Source organism: Glandiceps talaboti, chromosome 11 (genome assembly GCF_964340395.1).
Source record: "Glandiceps talaboti chromosome 11, keGlaTala1.1, whole genome shotgun sequence".
Classification (NCBI taxonomy): domain Eukaryota; kingdom Metazoa; phylum Hemichordata; class Enteropneusta; family Spengelidae; genus Glandiceps; species Glandiceps talaboti.
Genome location: NC_135559.1, coordinates 7886859 through 7912629, shown reverse-complemented (window position 1 = coordinate 7912629; position 25771 = coordinate 7886859). Strand labels below are relative to the sequence as shown.

Sequence of the window (25771 nt, the reverse complement as noted above, 5' to 3'; positions counted from 1 at the left end):
CTCCACTTGATTTAGTGCGCCATCATAGTTTTGTAATTGTCTGTATGTATATGTAGTCCGGAAAAATGGTCTCATCCTGTAACCCTCTGTCATTTATATTCATTCGCCATGTGAATTCCCTTCATTGTGCCACTTACCACATATTAATACACAAACATCCACTCATATGCCTTAGAAGCCTTAAAAAAACAGATAAGTAATTTAGGTTCAGTATTTTGTGAAATTTTTCAGTAGCTTATCTACTGTTTACGATCTACTTTGTGACCTGCGCATTAGTAGGAGATTATAAAAGCTGCTACCACGCCCTATCAAATAACACCAACATGGCGGCCATCTGTACGAACTGGAAGTAACTGCGGATAAGATCGAACGATTAAAATCCGGTAGGGAGACAGCGAAGCCGAACCCCCTTTTTGATTAATGATCTGGTGCACGTGTATCGTTGGTGTATTTGAAAATTATTGTTAAACTGTGGAATATTTGTGTGAATTTTATCCGGAAATTTGTAAACAGTCGAGTCCATCCAACTTGCTGCAAGTAAATATCAGCGAACGTTTCCAGACGCCTACAAACTCGGATTGTATTTTAGATCGGTTTGTCAGCTGTTATAATTGTCGTGAGAGTATCCGTTGTTAGACTTCTGGCATGGCGCATATAGAACCGGTAAGTTTCATTTTACGAAATGTTCAGATCTCCCCGGCGTTTACTTCTCTATCATGGCAACACCGTACAGGTGGCAATGTTGACTTTGAGGGTATTCCCTCTGGTCCTGATGAAGTTATCCCAGCTGCAGGCCGGATAGTTTCCAAGCTCACGAACCATTTTAATTTAATTAATAAATACATAAACAAACGTCTTACAAATATTTCACATACCTAACATCACTAAATTGTAAAAAATTATAGACGAAACTAAACATACATGATAATTTCTTTCGCTTGTCAATTCTGACCGACGACGCAACTCAACATGACTTCCGTATTTGATCTAGGACAGGTGACACCACCCAGAGAGCGGGCCAAGTTTATAATACAAACTAGTAATTTACATTCAGAAAAGGGTATTCATGCCGAATGAGTCACCTGTTCACATAACTGGGCGGTGTCAAACTGTTTGTAGTAGGTCTGTAAGATCTATAATGAGAATGAGGAAGTATAAAACCCTACATAGTTCTTTAAATCCAGGTGTCAATTGAGTTATAATTTGTTTTTGAATACAATACTTGTAACTCTGAAAATAAAACCTGTCAACAAATGCATAACATTATCATAACAATTGCATCTAATTGTATTGTTTTTGTTTTGAAAACCAAATACTACTAGTATTAAAATTCCTGACTAAGTTTTCTTGGTAATGTATGTATTTCTGTGTTATTCACACCTATTTTCAAGCAGCAAGGTCATCAGTAGCACATGTGTCAGGCCTGTGTCTAGTCTAGTCATGGTATTAGTCTCACTAATAGTATACATCCATGGTCTAGCCTCGCCTAGGCACAACATCTGTTCCACAGTATGGAATGTGGTTAGTTATTTGGCAACACTGACAACTGGAAACTGAAAAAGGAGAATTGTGCAGTGGTTCACTTAAAAATACTCAACCCCCAATGCCTTATACAGATTTGTTAGATATATGTACACACATACTGCATGGAGAGAGATGTTCAATTCATCCAATGCAATTTCTATAGCTTGTTGCCGGAAATTAACAGAATACTACTGACAATGTTTTAAGAAGTGCAGCTGCATGAAATGATTTCCCTGGCATTGTTGTTTTCATGGCCTGTAAAATATCACCATGTCTAATTATTTTGAAATGCATGTACAGGTCACCCAGTATTCCTCATTATGATGATTCTTAACTTTAGAACCATGAATTTGTTGAGTTGGAGATACATGATCATCATCATCATCTTCATCATCTTCTTCATCTTTTACTTTTGATAGAGGTCAAAGACCTGTTCAAAGTTCCAATAGTTTACAATAGTCCAGTCCAGTGCGTATTTGCCGATACGATAAATCTGAAAGTATGGGTTAAATGTACATGTATGTACAGGAATGGTGCAGATGTAGATTTTATGTAAAAATTGTGATTTAGTGAACTATATGAATAAGTTGTGTCAAACCATTTCTATCAAAGGTAACCATTACTCTGTATTTTGGTAAGGCTTTTGGAATCCCATTAACTGAGGAGGGGTGGGGGAGGGGGTCTAATAAAGTTACATATTGCTTCCATTTCTTCCTTGCATCATGATTTGGGTTAGTCTGGATGCCAACTGTGTGAGTGAAGGTATAAATCGTACTAATGATACTATATATTAACAAGACTAGATTTGGGTAGGGCACCCCAGTAAAGTATAGATACATGTATTATATATTGCAGTTTGTCACTCTTTTCAACACCCTTCCCAGCTCCACGTTGTGTAAGGTGGTGCCCATCCACATAATAAGACATGGGCTCACACGTGTACATGGATTGTATATTTGAATTGTAATAAGACCAATTATGTCGTCTAGATTGTCGTGTGATCATCACATGTACATGTAGAATGTGAAAACACAGGATTGTACATGTTGTTCTATACAACTTGTGATGCTAAACACAATGGGTATTATAACAAGTTTTGTATATCATTTGAATACAATATCCATGTATGATATAATCATTGGCAAGTTGTCATTGAAGATTTACAGGGACCAGGGAGACAGTTTGTACGTGTGTACTTTTAAAATCAATAACAATATTTTGTTGTTTGTGTGGATGGATGAGTCACCACATAGTAAGGGAAAGGGGCACATTAAATTATGGTGGGTTGCCACATAAGAAGGGATCATATGAGAAAATCTAATTTTGATGGGTCGCAACTTGCCACGTATATGTAATATTATAAGGGCTAGGGCAACATCAAATTCTTGTGGGTTGCCACATAGTGACTACTAAGAGAGCAACATCAGATTTTGGTGGGCTGCCACATGTTATACTATATGGGAACATCAAAGTTTGGAGGGTTACCACATAGTTAAAGACGGAGTGGTCCACCCGAGAACAGAATGACAGCAAGAATGAATCATGGAATGTTGTGCTAGAGAAAGCCATTTCACCCTACAGCGGAGAGAGAGATCGTGGAAAAATAAGCCCAACAATATGTACAAAATGTATAGTTTCTAGACAAGGGGAACATCAAATAGGAGGAGACACTGAGTTGTGTACACATGGATGTTGTACAATAGTACTAATGGTAGTAATAGGAAAATGAACAAAAATATACTCTTTGAAACATAAGATTTATCTAAAATTTTCTTCAAAAATGAACAAAAAACCCAACATATGTAGACAACATAAAAAGCTGGTATATAAGCTGCCAGCCATAGAAATTATTTTATATTATTAGTTATGACGTAAATGTTACTTCTGTCTAAAGCAAATATGCGTAGTAAGGTGGATATATGTTTTTGGTGACAACCCAATACATCTCTCGTTCATAGTATGGTAGAATATAAACACTACATACATTAGATATACCTGGGCAAGTTGTCAGGTAGGTGATTTAAAAGGTCAAAGGTCAACACAAAGTGAACCACACCCAGTAAACTAATGCTTGGAGTGTCTACTTCAGCAAGTGAATTGTAGTCAGTTTTGTATGAGAAAAGGTACAGAAATAGCATAGGTTTATACAAAATGTATGTGTACATTGATTGTCCAGAATATTATGGCAGGACATGAGATCACATTATATTTATAGAATTTTTTTATACAAATGATTTGATGTAATAAAAAGTACTGTCATTGTTTCATTATCATATTTCAGTTATGAAGGATATGTATGCATCCTGTAATAATTATTTTAAGTTTAATTTCCATCATTTGAGCTATTACATTACAAGCCAATCTTCTCCATCTGTAGGTCAGGTTTTCAGACTAGAATCACAATGCCCTACAGATTTTCTTAACTTGTTATTTTTCACTGTTTTGTTTAGAATTTAGATTTATTGTAGTCTAAACAAATGTAAAACATACAATGTATATTTATAAACTTCACCAACAATATGTCATAATATTTATTAAACTAAATTCAGTTTTTGAGTTTTGATGCCCATTTAACTAAATATGTGTGAGAGAACTGCAATTGTTCTGTCCACAATTGATAATTACAAAGACAGCTTTTACGAGCTATTCCAGTCCCTACATGTGTATGTTCTTGTTTTGACCCCTACTCACAGATGCCAGTCTTTAAAGGTGGTATGATTGCTTGATATTTAACTGCCAGTCAGTTGTTCTTTGTCAACTATACTGCATTGTGTTACTCCAGCCTACCCTGACCCTCAGTCCAAGCAGAATTAACTAGCTTCAATGAAATAAAAACAAACAAAAAAACACCCTGTGTGTACATACAGAAGTGGTACTACATGTACACTAGTAATACAAATGGATGTGGAATAAACACATATGTACTTCTATTTAGCAAAGTGGTGGTACTAGTATAGTACACAGCATACAAATGTACGTGGAACACATACATGTACTACACAGAGTAGTAGGCATAACAAGTACCCATTCCAAGACTTGTTTATGGCATAGAACAGCCCAGCATGGATTCCAAGTTATGATAGTTGAAAAATGTAATTGATTGTTCAGTAGTAGAGCACTTGTCCTAAAACGTCCCATTTATAAAAATATACAAATGGACAATTATCCATTGTCATATTTGGCAAATGTTGGCTTTTATTCAGGAGAGATGTTTCATCTTGAGGATAGGTATAGGAGGAGGGGGAAGGAAGGGCCCTTGGTTATGGGGAGGGGGGGGAACCTTGGGGATTGGTATAGGGGGGATCCTTGGGGATAGGTACAGTACAGGTATAGTAGTGTGTGTTGAAGAATGATAGAGTGGAAAGTGGGAGGGAAGCAAGATAAATGACAAGCACTGAATCCTGATAAAGTCATAGTAACATTGTTTTGTAAGGTAGTGAGTTGGTGAAATGTACAGTACTACATTTATGATGTACCTACATGTACTGTAGATTCCCCCCAAATAATTTTACTGTACATGTATAAGATGTTGAACTCAATCATGCAAGTTTTACCACAACCAGACCCCCCACCCCCACCCCTTTGCAGGATTCCCAAACATTTATTAGCAAATTCTATTTAATACTGCCTTTGACAAGAACATTGTCACTTTATTGCACAGCTGTGGCAGTCATTTGAGAACCTTAGCTTGCAGTGCTTGACTTCAAACATCAAAATTATGTTACAAAAGACTGGTCAAAGTGTTGAGAGAAAGGAATGACAAAAAAAAAGTGAAGTGATGCAAATAAAAGAATGTGACTTATACAATGTATGTATGGAATTCTAGACATGACCTCAGGGTTGAGTGGTGTGTACAGACGAGAGTTGATATGACACACAGCTACTAAGAAGTCTGCAGTACAGTCTGTGACCTTTGTGACAACAGGTGGTAGGAGAAATGGATCACACTGGGTCAAAGGTTAGGCTAAGAGAGTCAGATGTGATGATCTTTTGCCTTCAGTGCGTATTGACAATACATGTAGTGGTATGGAAAGCACTAAGGGTAACAAGTGATTAGTCCATGGAATGTAAATCTCTGAGTTTTCTGCTGCCAAATGTTGGTGTCTGCAGTGCATGGACATTGTATTTGTAGTGATGAATGCAAAAATGGCTTGAATGTTTGACTAGTTTTGTACCACATTGTCTTTTTCAAGAATGTTTTGATCATTGTAGTGGAAGATTTATTGGAGTCAGTCTTAAGTATGGCAATCTACATATAATCTGAAATTTGCATTTTTAGCATATCACATTAAATGAAATACAAATATACATTTCATTACATTTACATGTAACTAGTACATTTCAATATTAAAATGAAATTTTGTACAATGTGATATGATTGGGACAACAAATATGTTTTTGGGGAAAGTACAAAAAGAATTTGTTCTTTATTTTACAGTCCTGAGTTGGTCAGTTGGTATTTTATCTATAAGTAGTATTATATAGTGATAAGATGAAATCATGATTCATTGGGGATGTTGATTTTAGGGTGCGGACCCAAAAATCAAATGTGTACTTACTTTTACTCACCAGGTGATTCAATACTGTGCAGGGTGTATGATATTATGTTATTATATTTTATATTTTTATGAAAGTTTTTAAAAAACTTCCAGTTGCAGCTGTTAACTATAACACAGTTGGTACTGATGAATATAACATGACAGTATTGAGTGAATTATTTGAGATATGACAGCTGTGAAAACAGCTTTTTAACATGTACATAGGGCTTAGGACAAACAGCATATATATAGCTATCTTCCCTATATATAAATGGAACCAACAGTAGTATGCCTTCTCATAAAAAAGAAAATATTTTGTTTGGGTGAAAATGATTTTATTTTTGTGAATCACAACAGAGTAAGGGATTGGGGGAAATAAACATTTAGTGGGTAAAAAATGTTGGTGCGTACTACTAGTAGCATATCAATAAGCTTAGAGAGGGCGTACAAAAACAATGTAAAGAATGATATTCGCGAGTGTTTTTCTACCTGTACAAATTTAATCATGAGATATTGAAAATAAAGACATTATTCAATATTTTGACTCAAGTTTTGAACACCATAGAACCACTGGCATTGCTGCAAAGTAGAGTAACCTGAATAGGTTTGCCATAATTCCTGTTCAGTCATGCACATCTTTGCTTTTCTGTTGATGTAAGTGAAAGCTAAATGTTATGTTATCAGTTTCCCCAACTGTCTACCATTGTATTGTAGTTCTGCCACATTTATTGAAATCATATAGCCACTCTTTAGGAAGAAGTGATCAACTCTTAGAAACGACAAAAATAAAAATAAAATAAATGTACTTGTAAATAAAAGATATCCAGCCGTTATTCCTACATCATCATGATGAGATTGATACAGTCACTGTAAAGTTATTTTCACCATGTGCCACACCTGATCTGCCAGGCCCCTATCGGCATACTCTCGAGTCTCAAGGGGAGGCATGCTTTGGCCATCTCTAAAACTAAATACAAATGTACCCCTTTAATGTTTTTCTGTATACAATTATGCAATAAAATAGTATTCAAGCAGCTGATCAGTGCAAATGAAATAGCTGAAAGGTGCACTTTTCAGAATAATATGGCATTTCTGTCATGTCTTTGAAGAATTCATTACAGCTGTACTACTGCTAGATTCTTGTAAGGTATTTTAGCTGAATTCTTGACCAAGGTCTGCAGCTTAATGCCTATAAGGGACCATCTCAATTTATATCAAGTAAGCTCAAGAAATAAAACATTAGATTAGCTTTTCTGAATCTATGTGATAATTTGAGAGAACCCCTAATGATCACACACAGTGTAGAAGTACCAGTATTAGATTTCAAAGCTCTTGAACAGAAGTATAAGTTGTGGCTTTTTAGTGTACTCTTGGCAATTTCTTAAACCACTGTACATATCAGTTCAGCTCCAGTGATGACACATACCGGTACATGTGTTCCAAACATCTGTGTGTTTTGCTTCATTTCCTTTCAAACCCCCACTGTAAAATGTCACTGTATTACTAATGAGGTGGGAAGGAAGGGGGTAGTCTGTGTGTTTATATAGCAATCCTGTCCTTATAATAAGGTCAAGGCTTAGTAAAGGAAATGATTTGTTATAAACCAGCTACAGTATCATACATTTGTATATACAAGTGTGTTACTTTTGTATGTCGCCTTTAGTACACTTGTATTGATTACTGCTATCAACAGAAAAGTTGAATTAGAAACATTTCTGCCTTTAGTACACTTGTACTGATTACTGCTATCAACAGAAAAAGTCCAGTCAGACTTATTTCTGCCTTTAGTACACTTGTATTGATTACTGCTATCAACTTAATTAAAGGAAATGTCAGACTTATTTCTGCTTTTAGTAAACTTGCATTGATTACTGCTATCAACTTAATTAAAGGAAAAATCCTGTCAAACTGAAGATTATTTATTTACCAACAGTCCACCTCCACATTTTGTAACATGAAATATCATTGGTGGGTGTTTATAGTAATCCAAGCAGATTTCAGAATAGTATCCAATAGTTATGTCTGTCTTATATATATAATTTATTTCCATCACAGGGGAACAAAGCAGACCCAGAAAAACTTTTCACCAAACTGGAAAGGATAGGAAAGGGTTCATTTGGAGAAGTATTCAAAGGTATAGACAACAGAACCAAAGAAGTTGATGCCATCAAAATTATTGATTTAGAAGAAGCGGAAGATGAAATTGAAGACATTCAACAAGAAATCACTGTACTAAGTCAGTGTGATTCACCCTATGTAACAAGATACCATGGGTCTTACTTGAAGGTGAGTAGTGACGATGATTTAAAAAATGGGTAGATATAAACAAATTACTACAAGCAGCTGTTTTGGGAGTAGATTCATCTATGCTTGAAATCTGGGGTGCTGACTACAACTTTGAGTGATATGGGATACCTCAGCCTTTCAGTGTGAGAGATGTACAGTTTGGAACACTTCACAATTCTCAGTACCTGCAATAGCATTTTACTTCATGCTAGAGAGTCAAAATAGAACAAGAAGGTCGACTAATTCTCAAGCACACCTATAGTAAATGCATTTGAAACACTTGGAGCGGGAGTTATGGTGTCGACCAAGAAATCAAATGTTTGTTATTTTTATGATGCACCGAGGCAGTAATATTATATTTCAGAAAATTCAGGTACTGAGAAGCCATCAAGCCATCTTGGAATTTACTAGAGATTGTCTGAACTCATACATACAGGGTTCGTACGGTCCTGGAAAACCCTGGAAAACCCTGGAATTTCAAACCCTCCCTGGAAAACCCTGGAAAACCCTGGAAAATGTGCCCTACCCCTGGAAAACCCTGGAAAATGATCATGACCAATCGATCAATTAATATTGACGATCGTCATGTATGTGCTCGAGCCACCCATTCATATGATTCTGAATCTCGTAAATGTAAAATGTCGAAAATATTTTCAAAGTCTTTCGCCACGGTGGTGAATCAAAATTCACGCCGATTAGACCCAGTCAAACGATCGTTCCACGAGACACTTTGCCCCACAGACCGTGCCTATGCGTAGTTGAATGGGCACCGCAGTGTTTGTTTCGATCTTGCATATTGCTACTCCATCTCCCAGTCGCCATTTCAGGGACATGATATTGTAAACAGTCCCGGCCAGGGGTAACATTGACAGTAGGTCTGTTAACAAGATTATCGTAACATTGTAGCGAGTATCAAAGCATCATCAACCACGACTAGAAATTGTTACAAGTTCGGCGCACGAGTCCGACATATTACTACTAGAAACTCAGGCATGGCAATACTACGGCCTAGGGAAGTGCAGTTGAATTTCCGGGTTGTGGAAGTACGGTTTTGACTTTTATGTCGTCGATAAATGGGTATTTGTGTTACATGTTCTAAAAGAATAAACTACTGTTTTATGTTTTCGGTACAGTAACATTCGTCAGTGGTCAAGTTGAGTTGAGAAATCGCGATGTTCCGCAACTCGTGGCATCCGTACATAAACATCGAGACGCAAGCGATGAATGTATTCAGTTATTCATAGCTCGAAATTTCGTAACGTAAATGACGTTTTCATTCAAAATTTTGAAGAAAAAAATTATTTATTTTTCTGTATATGTCTGAATTAGACTGACGAATGCTGCGACTCAATCTTACACGATCAGTGTACCAGCTTGACGAAACGGCTACTTAGGGGAGAACCATTTGATTTCGGGGGGGGGGGTATGGAGGAAGTAGGTACGGGAGCAATTTTTTTTCCAGAGTGACAGCAATTTTTTCTTTCTACTGTCAGTCCTGCATCAATTTTTTTTTTTCAAATGGAGTAGCACTGCAAATTTTTTTTTAATTAGTCATTACTTTAGTGTCAACACCCCTGGAAAATGGCCAAAATCAATATGAATACCCCTGGAAAACTGACGAAAAACCCCTGGAAAGTCCTGGAATTTTGTTTTGCTTTAAGTGTACGAACCCTGTACATAAATTTATGGGCAGAACGACGAATTCCATTCTTTAGGGAGTGAAGTTATTTTGAAAAAAAAATCATAAAAGTCATTTGATTTGATTTGCATCGCCCGTATTTCCTAGATCTATAGAATTTTCATTAATTAATAAAGGCTGTTCCTTAGAAATTATCCATATACATGGAAAAGTCATGGTTCACTGGTGTGCAAAGAATACACATACGTGTACTAATTGCATTTCCTACTGTTTAAATGTTAGATCCACAGTAGGTCAAAAATCTATGACGTATGAAACTGACAATAGGTCAGTACCGTGTTAGGTCACTTAGTTTGGTTTATACTATGAAAACAGTATATAAATACAATGATAACTTGAAGACGTCTAGAAATGTACTGAAGATAGCAAAAAAAAAAGGACATTAATAATGCCAAATGTCCCCCTACCTCCTCTTCCCCCTCCCACCCTGTATAAACTGAGTTGAAGGGGAGGAGATTACAACCATATATGTCTTATTTACCTGTTTCGATTTTATCGTAATTTCATATATATACAAATTTTCTCCTGCTCAACTATTAATTATTTGTATACAAACAAATATCACCAAGAACGAGGATTTTTTAAAGGCCCACTTCAGATTAGGATTAAAATCTAGATGTAAAAACCGGTTATTTGGCAGAGCTATTGTAGAAATTGGCCCAGAACTTACAAATGATCAGATGTAATCCTTGGTAAGATAACACTAATGTTATAACCCAGGATTGAGACATAGCCCTTGAATAGTGGAGTTTGGATAACGATTAATATTTGAGTGTGCAAAACAGTTGTCTGGCAGAGCTGTGCAAAAAGTTGGTCTGGAACAAAAGAATGGTTTTATGGTATCCTTATGGCTCCACTGATATTACAGCTAATGTGAGAACCTGGAATTGAAACGCTGGCCTTTAACTGAAACAGAACAGATTCAAGTAGTCCTAATGTGTACACTGGGTATAGACAAGACTTTATAGCTTCTTTGGGACATATACAATATAGATAAATTAAAATCATCATCTCAGTTCTTCATTGCTTTTTACAGTTTGATATTCAGTGAATAATATAACAGAAGGCACCAAGAATGATGAATCCGTCCGTCTAGAAATATGAATTATTATGAAATAAAGTGACCATAAAGTAAATGAATCAAATTATTTCAAAACAAATTATTTATAAAGTTGGTACTCTCCAATCAACTATACATTCATAAAGCACTGTAGTGGTACATTTTCCCTCTCAGCTGTTATGCACCATTTCAAGGAATTTGAAGTATGTAGCCATCAATGCATGCTGTAACATGTACATGTATGGATATTGTTTATACTTTCTTTGATATTTCAATACAAGTACATATTTCTATGCCCAGATGTAAAATATATCAATCATTACTTAACATCTGCATTCCATCAGACCACACCTGATATATTAAAGGGAAAAGTCCAGTCAATTATTTCTGTCTTTAGTACACTTACATTGATTACTGCTATCAACTTAAAGGAAAAGTTCAGTCAGACTTATTTCTGCCTTTAGTATGCTTGTATTGATTACTGCTATCAACTTAAAGGAAAAGTCCAGTCAGACTTATTTCTACCTTTAGTACACTTGTATTGATTACTGCTATCAACTTAAAGGAAAAGTCCAGTCAGACTTGTTTCTACCTTCAATACACGTGTATAGATCACTGCTATCAACTTAAAAGGAAAAGTCCAGTCAGACTTTCTACCTTTAGTACCCTTGTACTAATTACCGCTGACAACGTACAGGAAAAGTCCAGTCAGACTTGTTTTTACCTTTAGTACCTTGTACTAATTACTGCTGACAATGTACAGGAAAAGTCCAGTCAGACTTATTTCTACCTTTAGTACCCTTGTACTAATTATCTCTGACAATGTACAGGAAAAGTCTAGTCGGACTTATTTCTACCTTTAGTACCCTTGTACTAATTACCGCTGACAACGTACAGGAAAAGTCCAGTCAGACTTGTTTTTACCTTTAGTACCTTGTACTAATTACCGCTGACAATGTACAGGAAAAGTCCAGTCAGACTTATTTCTACCTTTAGTACCCTTGTACTAATTATCTCTGACAATGTACAGGAAAAGTCTAGTCGGACTTATTTCTACCTTCAATACACTTGTATAGATCACTGCTATCAATTACATGATTTGAGTGATGAAACACAACCTTGGTAACTTTGCCAACTTTGACATCTCTCTAAATAACCCTGACTGTTTTTGACATATGTGTGGCCATTTTGGAGGATTTCCCGCAACGGTTTACAGGAAAACCTATTGTGATGACATCATTTAGTACACAATCTCTTTGCCATGCAGTCATCAATACAATAATAAAAGACAGAAATAAACCTGTCTAGACTTTTCCTTTAATGTCGTAATTTTATACCTACATGTACCTACCTATCTGTTAATGGTTACATTTGTATATATATCCATTTGAAAAATCTTATGGCGAATAAAACTTGTGTTAGTAGCCTAAAGCCGACTAAACACCTTGGGTTGACTTTAATGACTTCTTAATTTGATAAACAGTTGACTGTTTAGACAGCCATGAACTAAATAGGTTGTAATGAGAACTGTTTTACCATCTTGAATTCAACAGTTCATCCTGTATCCTTAGATAAGCCACAGCTGACCAATGTGTATGTTCATTGTCAGTACTAAAGGTCAAAGTTCATGTTATAACATTTACCCACAATGCTACTGTCCGTTAAGGTTATTTCGAGTTCATGTACCTTGCCTGGCAGCCTTTTCACAGCAGGGAGCTATTTCTTTTACAGTTATACATACAAACAATGTAAGACTTGGTATGTTTTGTTAGTGTTGTCCCCAAGCTGCACTGTGCCGTACTTTAAATAAAGGCTGGCAAACAAAATAAAGTACTTTTATAAATAGAATAATGAAGTTCAAATGAGTGGAATTGTTGTGACAGCATGCTGTTCACTAGTGCTGGAAAATGTGCATATTGAAATAGCAGGAAAGTTTACAGTGTTCATATGGTATGACAAACTAGGTTACTGCAGTCAAACTTGATTAAAATTTGGGTGAGAAAAAACACATCTGTACTCATGCTTGTTCACCTTGCTCAAATAACAAAAGTCTACTTCATGTATCCTGTTGTAGTACAAAGTCATATGGTGAGTGTGTGTTCTTGTTAGCAGCGCCAGTCTTATGAAAAAGTATACCACTTGAACATCGTTCTTCACCAATTTTCGATAAATTTTAGAAGGACATCAAGACATATCTGTTTGCAAGAGTTTTCTAACTTTTTACAACGATTTACTGTTGTTCCTGTCCAATGCCATAGAACATTACGCCATATTGGATTTTGGTGCTATACATATTTTTTGATGGTTTGATTGATTGATTGATTGATTGATTGATTGATTGATTGATTGATTGATTGATTGATTGATTGATTGATTTGTCAAAGCTCTAAAGTTAAGTCGTGAACAAAATTTAAAAGAATGATTTTATCCAATTGTTATGGATAAAAAGATGGTTCTTTTAAATGAAAATCAAATGTGCGTATATTGATTTGCTTACGACATGTACTGTACATATCAGCAGGCAGTCTGTCATAGTTTAACTGAAATAATAAAGATAGCTTTTGACTTATGGGTGGTTTCCTTTCTAACAATGATAACAATAACATGATGACAAATCATTATTCTGAACATGAAAATTCCTGATCATTTTAGAATAGAATAACTCTTACGCTTTTGTCCATTGTCCGTGCAGTTTTGAACATATTTTGCAATATTTTGTAAAAATGACATTAGTTTCAGAATTGTTTCAGTGTAATGTATAGAGTGAAAGATTTGTTCTCTTTGCACTCCATGCATTGGGGACTGCAAATATGGTCTTAGAGGACTCAGCGGACTCCATATTAGGTATAGCAAAACATTAACTGTCATTGTTTGCTCCAACTTAGTAACCCTTACAACTACATAATTTCTGACAACCCTCCACCAATTTTTACTCAAGTATGTCTCAATATATATTTAACGTGGTGTGACATTTTTTTTTTTGGTAACTTACAATCTCCTAGCCATGTGATGTTTGATTAAAGGGTGGAGTGTCCATTCTGTACACAATTATTTGTCTTTCTGTCCATGTAAATGTACCGCTGTCATCAAAACTGTTATAAAGTAAACATAGTGTTTTAAGCTTTTGACAAACCTTTCACTTTTGAAATGGGAAGATAACAGTATCATGAAAATCAAAATTGTTGATATGTTTTCATCAGTGTTTTTGTTGAGGGCGCTAAGTAGGTAAAAGTCTACTGGAGTTACCCAGATGTTTAACATTCCCCCACCAAAATTATGGTACATGTATGGAAATCTATGCCATGTGTACCCGTTTACCTTACACTGTTACCAGGGTTACCCATCAAAATTACATGGTACAAGTATGGAAATCTATGCCATGTGTACCCGTTTACCTTACACTGTTACCAGGGTTACCCATCAAAATTACATGGTACAAGTATGGAAATCTATGCCATGTGTACCCATTTACCTTACACTGTTACCAGGGTTACCCATCAAAATTACATGGTACAAGTATGGAAATCTATGCCATGTGTACCCGTTTACCTTACACTGTTACCAGGGTTACCCATCAAAATTACATGGTACAAGTATGGAAATCTATGCCATGTGTACCCGTTTACCTTACACTGTTACCAGGGTTACCCATCAAAATTACATGGTACAAGTATGGAAATCTATGCCATGTGTACCATTTTACCTTACACTGATGTGAAGTTCAAAAACCTGACCAAAACACCACATATTCACATTTTTTTTAATTTTTTTATTCCAGGGTACAAAATTATGGATTATTATGGAATATTTGGGTGGCGGATCGGCCCTAGATCTGATGAAAGCAGGTCCCTTTGATGAAGGATATATTGCTACAATATTACGTGAAATTCTGAAAGGATTAGATTATTTACATTCTGAAAGAAAGTTACATAGAGATATAAAAGGTAAGTCATAATGAAATGTACCTTTATTTGCATTTGTGAAATGTAAGTAGTCTAGAGGCTATCCGTGACTTCAGATCTCAAGATCTCTCTTCACCCCGTCTAGCTCAACAAGAAATCATGAACCAAAAGTTGTTCATGCATATGAATATTCCCCAATATTTTTCTTCATTCAGCCGGAAAATACGCACGACCTAAGGGTTTTGTCACTACTTGTTGTGAGACTCATAGTGAGAAGGCCCCTTAGGTTATTCGTATTTTCCTTGGCTGGATGAAAACAAATATTGGGAAATAATATCTTAATGTAACATTTCTGGCGTTATTATGATGACAAATCATTATAAATGAAGAGCAGATTTCATAGACTTTGTAGCTAATCTAAAAAGTATTCAAAGTATTATCTAGTTTGTGATATGTGAATAGCTTGTGGTAACCCAATCTGATTAAAAGCCGATGTAGTGTACACAGCAAGGTTTCTTTTTGGCTGTTACGTTAACTGTCAAATGTTCTTTTGTGAGCGCGTTACATACATCTGATACAATACCATAGGTTTTCCCGAACCACATAAGAGTGCTGAGTGAATTCAATCAACCAATGAAAACGCACAATGCTCCGAAACATAGGGGACAGTGCTTCAGAGCGCTCCTTTCAATATTATCATATCGATATTATCATTATTGTGTGGTGGTTCTCTTTCTTTGAATTTCAAACGCTGAGTGTTATATTGTAAGACAGATTCTGGTTGGCTACTCTTAAATACAAAATTGGGTTTTGGAAAACCTATGGTATTGTGTCAGATGTATGTAACGAGCACCCACAAGAGAACAAGTGACAGTAAACGTAACAGCCAAAAAACGAAATCGCACCGTGTACACTACATCAGATTTTAATCAGATTAATGCTAACCATGACCTGAATGGAAACCAACAGATGCAGTAGACATTCAAGGAAACATACATAAACCATCTGTCTCACATCTGTTGTAAAGTGATTTCTCTAGGACACCAACAGTCTATGATAATTACAAACTGTTCCCAGCTGTAAAGTATAAATACTATAGTATCTTCTTAGCCATGTGTTCATAGTAGTTTTACTGTCTAATGACTGAAATACATTGCGTATTAACTTTCTCAGCTGTTAATACTATCATTTTACCCTCTCTGTCCTTGACTTGTGCATGTTTTGTGTATTTGACATTTCCACGTTGCTGTACATAGAGCTTATTACCAAGGATCTCATGTTTACTTGAATGACATCTGTTTACTCATGTGTTTAATCAAAGTAGAGTTCTTAGGATATTCACATCTCAAAATGACTTACAGGCCCAGGTTCCATTCAGATTAAAAACATTTTGTTGGGAAGAGCTATATTGCAAAAGTGGACCAGAACATATGATTCCACGTAGTCGCTATAGTGCCACTGATAAGATTACGCTAATGCAAGAACCTAGGATTGAAACCCTTGCCTTTAAATATGTTAACTTTTCCAACTGTTATTATCTTTTCTCCACTTGTCCTTGTCTTGTACCTGTAGAGTATTTGATAATTATCCGATGACCGAGAAGTCATACTTTTCAGAAATACTTTAGCACTGTTATCTAGAATCTGTGTATTGGAAGGACAAAAATGATATCTAACACCAAGTTACCAATGTTATGTGTTCTATATCTGATCTCTTGTGATGGCCATGCATACATTTTTGTACCTTTACTATCTTAAATGGTATCATTTTGTGTAATTTCCCTCTCCATACGTATGCGTCACTTTCACTTGAAAATTAAGTCATTCTAAATGTATACATTCACTGTGTGTTGAAAGTTAAAATGGTCTTCACATTTTATCTTTCTCAGCTGCCACTGTATCCATTTCTGACATTACATGTACATGTATCTACTTTTATTGGCCATTTAGTAGTCATGCCATCTCTTTGTTCTCCTTGCCAGCTGCCAATGTGCTATTATCAGAGAGTGGAGATGTGAAACTGGCTGACTTTGGGGTCGCAGGTCAACTCACTGACACTCAAATCAAAAGAAACACATTTGTGGGTACACCGTTTTGGATGGCCCCAGAAGTCATCAAACAGTCTGCGTATGATTCTAAGGTGAGTGTAGTCTGTAAGGTACGCTGTGATGGGGCCTCACACATTGGTCAACCCCTCCCTGAGAGGAGGCCGGTGAGGGTGGAATGACACAGCGTGACGTATCTTACAGTCTAACTTACTAGTAATATCACACACCATGAACAGTATTTCATCACCTGTAGGTCAACATATTTTTTAGTAGCTGTATACACAATCAAATCCCAAGAGTCCATGCCCAAAAATCAGTGCCCTCAATGGTGATCACGATTTCAACCTGTTTCAGTGCTGTTGATAGATAATATCGACCACTGATTAGCATGTATAATGTCTAATTATTGGTATTTGAACAATTTTCATTGAATATATTGTTGTCTGATAAAAAAATGATACTACAACTACAGTCACCAGTACAGTTTTAACTTGGTGACACATTCAAAACCTAGCTTTTGCTCAAGATTTAAACTTGCCACTACACTACCTACTACCACTACTTAATATTATACATTATCTTTTTAAAAGTAATTGACCAATTGTTGGTTTATCATCAGTTATTTGATGAAAGAAATGTCCCACTTGCAACTACTGGGGTGGTTCAGGTTTACACTTTAGTGAATTTCTGTATTCCACTATAGAGTTACTTACCCCTATGTTTGTATGTTACTCTTACAGGCAGATATATGGTCACTTGGTATCACAGCAATAGAGTTAGCTAGAGGTGAACCTCCCCATTCTGATTTACATCCAATGAGGGTACTTTTTCTCATACCTAAAAACAACCCACCAACCCTGGATGGTAATTACAGCAGGGCATTTAAAGACTTCGTGGAAGCCTGTCTAAATAAAGATCCAAAGCATGTAAGTATGCAGATATTATCCCCCTGTATTTTTCATTGTTCAGCTGAAGAAAATATGAGTCACCTAAGGGGGTCTTGTCACTACGAGTTGCTAGACGAGTAGTAACAAACCCTTAGGTGAATGTGCCCATTCATTCATTCATTCATTCATTCATTCATTCATTCATTCATTCATTCATTTATTCATTCATTCATTCATTCATTCATGTAGTCATTCAATCATTCATTTGCTCATTCATGCCTTCACTCATGCCTTCATTCATTCATTCATTCATTCATTTATGTCATTCAGTCATTCAGTTGCTCATTCATGCCTTCATTCGTTCATTCATTCATGCCTTCACTCATGCCTTCATTCATTCATTCATTCAATCATTCATTTATGTCATTCAGTCATTCAGTTGCTCATTCATGCCTTCATTCGTTCATTCATTCATACATACATTCATTCATTCATTCATTCATTCAATCATTCATTTATTTATTCATAATTGTATTCTTGTATTCAACCTTGCAGAGACCTACCGCCAAAGAACTTTTAAAACACAAGTTTATCAAGCAAGCAAAGAAGACGTCCTTCTTAACAGAGTTGATAGACAGACATAAAAGATGGAAAGCAGAGGGACACGATGATGATGATGATGATGACTCTGATGATAGCATGTAGGTATTTCAAATCAATATAGGGTGACCAAAGTGATAACTTATCATTATACCATGTACGGGCCAAATTGAACAAAAAATATATGAAGTATATGCTCTGGTCGTTCTATATCACAACAACACATGTGTACATCACTGGTTCTGCTGTGTTCGAAATATGAGTCAAAACATTCAAAAATTTGCCATTACTTTCCTCAATTTTTCTTTGATATTACTGGCACTGGTATAATTATGTTATTTTCCAATATTTTTCTTCATTCAGCTGGAAAATACTCATGATCTAAGGGTTGTCACTATGAGTCGCTATCCCACTGCTGCCACCACTATCCATATATATTAATCCTCTTTCTCCAAACACGTACTTTTGTACAAACAAATGCCCCTTGGGAGAAAGAGGAGTAATTTAGTAATTTAAACAAATGTGGGCATTGGTTGATTATTGTTACTCCAATGGTACTGCTACACAGCTGGCGGGGTCCTGCCTTTGCCAATTTGGCCTCTGAATCCAAAATAAGTGGAACCCCAGATTTAGTTTTACTGTCAGTGCCTCTGTGATAATCGTTTGTTTTTTTGCTGTACTACAGAGACCGGAATGAAGTTGATAGTGGTGATAGTAGTAATAAAGGTGTAGGTGCATGGCAGTTTGATACAGTGAAAATACAGCCATTCTCACCTAATAAAATCCAACCTAACGGAGAAGCAGATCAAGTAGCAGAACCTACATCAGTGGTAACAAGACAACCTAAATCTGAGTCATTACAATCATTATTTGTGCCTTTACTTACAAAGGTAAGTATGACCAGATACGTTCATCAGCTTGGTAGATCATAGTCTGTACACTATGCTGTTGTATTGCGTCGTTAGCTGTCATACCGCTTAGTCCTCAGATCCAAAGCTTAAGTTGTCCTGATTAGCATTAACAAGCTGGTAATTGCACATTAAAAATGTACGGCTAATAACCTGAATGGTAGTAGTGTAACCATGACAACATGACTATGAAGTCATATTGTAAGTGACAGCTGACCACTAGATGGTGGTATTATCTGTCTTGGTGGATGCTCCTCATCAGAATGACAAATTCAATAGTTACATTTGACCACTAGGTGGCAGTATGATCAGCTGAATATAGATGTTAGATAATCTGATACCCCACCTCTGTTGATCTTGGGACTGTAGTGTTAATAGCCTCTCTGATCTTCCTAGGAAAGTCATGTGGAGATGTATCAATACTAGAAACAGAGTTCCAGTCAATGTGGGGCATTGCACGACCTAACCTCTATAATTAAACAGATTAGACTGTTACCTATCAAATTTTAAATGTTTTTTATTGCCTTGAAATCAGACGTTTACAGCTGTGAATATTAAAATGAAAGATTGCTGTATTTTTTTTGTAGCTAAAAGAGAAACACAGTACTCATAATGCAAGTATTGATGAACTGAGGAATGCATTTGATTTGGCAGAAGAATCAAGTCCAGGAATCACAGATAAATTGGTGGAACAAATCATACACAGACTCAAACAGTGAGTGTATTTTACATAACACTACACTGCACTACACTACACTACAGTGAAGTACAGTACAATACAATACAATACATTACAGTACAATACAGTACAGTATAGACTTTTGCATAAAATTACAGTATAATATAGTATAGTACAGATATACACAGACGCAAATGGTCCATAAGACTAGTTTGCCTAAAAGTGCAGTGCAGTGCAGTACAGTACAGTACAGTACAGTACAGTACAGTACAGTACAGTACAGATATACACACTTAAAAAAATTCTATTTTGCATAAAATTACAGTATAATATAGTATAGTACAGATATACACAGATTCAAATGGTCCATAAGACTTGTTTGCATAAAAGTACAGTACAGTACAGTACAGTACAATACAGTACAGTACAGTACAATACAGTACAGTACAGTACAGTACAGTACAGTACAGTACAGATATACACTTAAAAGTCATATAAATAACTTGCTTTGCTTTTTGAATGGTTCTGTTCACAGTAGCAGTATATCTCACTAGCTGTCATCACCTACTACCACAACTCTGAATGTAGATATCAATGGAACAGAAGATTTTGTTGCTTTACGTCACAATGACAAACATCAACCCCTATCTACACTGGATGTACATGTATAGTCAAAGGATTAGTATAGGCAGGGTTTGACAATTTATGTAAGTTTCACACCAATGTAGTGTGCCCTCTAAGGCTTTGTGCGACTGTCATGGGTTTCTATCCCACTGCTGCCACCATTGTCAATGGTTTCTGTCCCACTGCTGCTGCCACCAATATTGTAAATTTCTAACCGGTCCCCACAAATTGATGTCATGGGTTTCTATTCCACTGCTGCCACCATTGTTGTGGGTTTCTATCCCACAGCTGCCACCAATGTTGTGAATTTCTAATAGGTCAAAGGTTACAAGTCTTATCCTACCAGTGCCACAAATTGCCAATGAATCAAGCATGGAACTGTTTATGAATATAATGACAGGCTGTCTATTCTCAAAATAATATTGGTAGTTAAAATAGAAAGTGACCATTGACTGCTTTTACACAGTTTTTTTTTTTTTTTTTTTTTTTTTGGGGGGGGGGGAATTCATGTGTCATAAGCAGTGATGTGCACAATGTTTTATTGTTCCAAAGTCCTGTCATTTTATTTCTCATAGTCAAAAAGTTTAGCATCATTTTGAGATTGGAAACATTTTCAAAACGTTTTACTCCTTAGATCATGTATAAAATTATTGTTGTAATTAGTATGCAAATAAGCTTGAGAGGACACACTACTACAGGAGAGTGAATCTATTAATGTCCAACCCTGTTACTACTCTGCCAATTGAGGCTTTGGTTTACTAAGATAGAAAAATAGTGGTTTGAGATAGACACAAACTAAAACTATTGTTTTTCGATGTGGCAGATTACACAAGTGGGTGATAGTGGTTCCTCGGTTGCGTGATTGTAATCACACTGTGGTCAAAATAGTGTAGACATTGGAAGTCCTGAAACACTACACTGAAAGTTTATGGAACTAGCTTTCAGAGAGCTGCCCTACTGAGACTATAATTAAACCAACATCCATTCAATAGCTTATCACTGTTGTATCAATATGTTGTTTTAGTTTGTGGTCTATCTTAGTAAACCATCGGCTCAGTTACCAGAATATTGAATAGTAGTCAAATTGTAGCAATCAGCCACCAAAATGAAAGGTCTAGAGATTTGGCTAATTGCTGTCATTTTCAAACTAGTCTAGTGCTATCTGCGGCGTCAAATCTCAAGATCTCTCTTATGTCTAGCTCAATGAGGTTCTGAGATGAAATTCCAAATTCAGCTACAGTCACAGTCATTAACATCTTGTTTTCGTTAACCAATCACAGAATTCTCCCCAATGATATGTCAGTGTTTATTGGGGTAGTTACACAATATCCAAATATGGTATATTTGTCAGCTCAGGATGCTACTTATACATTGTTTACATGAATCTAACAGTTGGAGTTTACTCATTTGCATGAACAATTTTTGGTGCATAAATTTTCTCATTCAGCTAGATGGGGTCAGAGATGATTTGATTCCACAGTAGCATCTAGACTATTTTCAAACCATCGCGGAGAGCAATCTCCTTCTGATACAAATGTAGTTACAACTTCTGTCACATCTTTACTCGTATCCAAACTGACTTTATTTTCTTTTTCATTGTTTACAACCCGTTTTCAAATTTCATTTCCTTTTACTAATAAATAACAATGTTGTATAATAATGTGACTTGTAAAATACGTTTTCTGCTTTTTTGAACCATAAATTATCTCTCTGTTTGAATGTTGATGCATACCACTAGAGACAATGTAGTGTGGCTGTAAATTTGTCAACAGTTTTAAAAAAAAGTTAACTTTTTACACCGACCTTTTATTCACCAGTTTATACTTTTTGCAATGTATATTTTCATGCTGATATGCAAAATGTGGAATTATCTCGTGTAGACAAAAGTGAAGTGATGCATTTTGTCGATCTGTGACGATTCTAAGAGGAAATTAGTTTATTGATACAGATCCATGATAAGTATTCTAGCCGAGGACCCATTTCATATTCATTCATACAGACTTGTACAGTTTTGTAGATTTTAGATGCATATTTCATGGTCATTCGGCTCTGTACAGTTTTCTAGGTTGAGGGCGCACTTCCTATTCATTCAGATCTGTAGTGTACCGTTCAGTAGTTTGAGGGCGCACTTCAAATCAGTAAACTGAAAGTTCAGGGCACTGTGTATGCTGGTTGAGGTTTGTTTGCCAATTAGAAAAAAGGCCATATTGTAGATTTTATATTTCATATACCAAGGTCAACTCTTGTACTCAGTTGTTTTAATACTCCAGAGAGCTAGCAGGGCTAGTAAGGTTTAGAGAAGCCAGGTTGCTTTTTCCTCCCATGTTTTGTCCTGAGATCTTCTTTCAATGGAGACAGGTGAAATGGGCAGGCGTTTTCAATTTCATTCTGTACCATCCATTTTGTATGGTGAGGAACTTTACAGTGTATGTGATCACTGTTTTTTTTTTTTGTCAGTGAAATCCTTGAGTCCTTCATACACTATTATCAGGGATCCCTGTTTAACATTTAAGATAAAATCTCTCTATCGACATCGAAGTTACCTGTTTCCAGTTCAAAGATGCATCACGTGCCACCCCATACATCATCATCATCATGTATTTAGTAAATGCAGAGGGCTCTGTACAAACTACTTAGGCAGATATTAGTCACCTCACCATCCTCTGGATTGATTCATAAAAATCTTGCATCATTTCTAGTCTTTCTTTTATCAAATCAATCACAGAGGTCAGTGTGTCTGTCTTTCCATCATTTCTTGATGAAAATCAGATTTCAAATATAATAAACAGGAAAAAAACTATAAAAAATTGACATACGTAAATGACATTGTCTCATGCAATGCATCTGGAAACCAGACAATTTACTATACTTACATATACAACAGTGAAGACACAGTTATATTTCTTACAGTCTGTGTAATCTTCTTACTTCATAGCGTATCACAGGTGGCAGGCTTGTGCAGCTTCAAATAGTTTATAAACGCCTGATTTAGATTCTGCTGTCATTGAGAAATGTTACAGCTATAATGTCTCCAAAAAGGAAACTTTGTAGGCTTTCTTTGCTGTTTCTAGAAATGGTTCCCTTGTTTGATTGGATGAGTTTTTGAGATAACCACACTGAAAGGGTTTAAAAATACCAGTTGAAAGAGTTACCATTGCCTAATAAGCTAAGGAGTCTTTGTCGTGATCACAGTGTACATTAGTAATTGTACACAAACATAGGACTCCTTAGTTTGGCATTAATTAACAAAATATTTAATTTTTCTTTACCCAGCAAGTCATTCCAAAAGTAAGAGACTAGATAGCACCATAGACTGTAAGATCTGTTGTGTCGTTCTGCCCTCACTGCCCCTCTGGAGGGGTGTGTGTGTGGGTGTGTGACTGATATGTGTGGTCGTCCCGGCACAGCATACCTTACAAACTACCATAACAACCGACCACAAATCATGCTAGATCTAGATCTTAATTGGAGAAAAACACTCACTTGAAGTTCATTTATTTGTAAAGTTTTCTTGAAGACATTATAGCTTTAATATTTGTGTGCACGGTCATAATTAAGCATAAATTTACTTTCACAAATTAAACAAATCCTGAAAAAAGCAAACTAAAAAATGTCAACTTTTGTCCAGTTTGACAATTTATTGTATTTACAAGAAAAGACAAGCGTAGTGACATACTAATTAAAAAAAAACCTGTAGTTTTGATGGAAAAAAAATATGTACATATGCATAAAATTTGATAGAAAGTTATCAAAAAAGTAGAAAAATAAAAAAATATCATTAATGTTATACTCGCATATTTTCTTTAGGTGTATGGTAACCAAGAGGCAGATTGGTTGGTCATAGTGCATACTGCTAGACTTATATGTTATATTTTGGAGCCCAATGTTTGTGTATTTTGTTCAGTAATATTATCTTGCGATTATGCCAAAACTCATAAAGTTTATTACAATTTTGTTTAATGTATAGGGCTGCTTAATTAGTGATATCAAGAGGAACAACATCAGGGTGTTCAAATTATCATTAATATTATTATTATTATTATTATTAATATTATTTGCTTTTGTTTTTTGTTTGGGGTATATATAACACAGACAGACATTTTTTTGTCAAAGATGTAATATTTTCTGGAGGTTTAGAAGTTCTCTGTGTAAGACGTTTAAGAAATGTGTACTTATGTAATTATTTTATCATTCAAACTTGTGTAATAAATCAGTCCCATGGAATGAATTGTATTGATGTTGTGTGTATTCATTTATGCTATGTTGTTCTGTGCTGTGTTGCATTGCGTTGTGTTGTGTGAGTGTATGAGTGTGTGTTGGGATGTGTGGTTGTGCTGTGTTATGCTGTTATGTGTTGTGTTGTGTTGTGTTGTGTTGTGTTATACTGTGTTGTGTTGTGTTGTGTTGTGTTGTGTTGTGTTGTGTTGTGTTGTGTTGTGCTGTGTTAGGTGCTGTTATAGTGTATTGTGTTGTGTTGTGTTGTGTGTGGTTGTGTTGTGTTACACTTGTTTTGTGTTGGTTTGTGTTGTGTCATGTGTCGTGGAAAACCCAGGATACTCATCGTGTGTGTGTGTGTGTGTATGTGTATGTGTGTGTGTGTGTGCATGTGTGTGTGTGTGTGTGTGTGTGTGTATACACACGTCTTGAATTGATAGTTCACACCAAGTTTACAGATACACACATAAAAGATAACACACAAACATCACATACACAGTGGACCCTTTATTTAGCTAATGATATCAACAGTAACTGTATGAAAGAAACAGCTCAGATGGTTTCTGACCATTGATTTTGTTTGAACTTCCAAGAAATTATACCTCATGTCTACTGTAATTGTGAAGGTGGGCATGCTGTTACTGTTTATATCATTAACTAACTAAAGAGTTGGCACTGTATAAGTGATGTTTATGTGTTATCTTTCTAGTGTCTATCTCAACATGAAACTTTGTGATCAGGCTCACTGATCTTGATAGTTGGGCCAGCTTCTTCGAAAAGAGCCGTATTTGGTAAAATTGTC

The 25771-nt window shown here is 35.9% G+C and overlaps 1 protein-coding gene across 1 annotated transcript; it reads left to right on the top strand.

Annotated features, from left to right (window-relative positions):
• The first annotated feature begins 318 nt into the window (after positions 1-318).
• Positions 319-24779, top strand: LOC144442183 (serine/threonine-protein kinase 25-like). The gene is made up of 9 exons (XM_078131453.1): positions 319-663; positions 8118-8348; positions 14886-15051; positions 16991-17148; positions 17797-17982; positions 18499-18644; positions 19229-19433; positions 20039-20166; positions 20666-24779. Exons 1-9 carry the CDS (start codon positions 646-648, stop codon positions 20682-20684), a joined length of 1257 nt encoding a protein of 418 aa, XP_077987579.1. The 5' UTR covers positions 319-645; the 3' UTR covers positions 20685-24779.
• Positions 24780-25771: the final 992 nt, after the last annotated feature.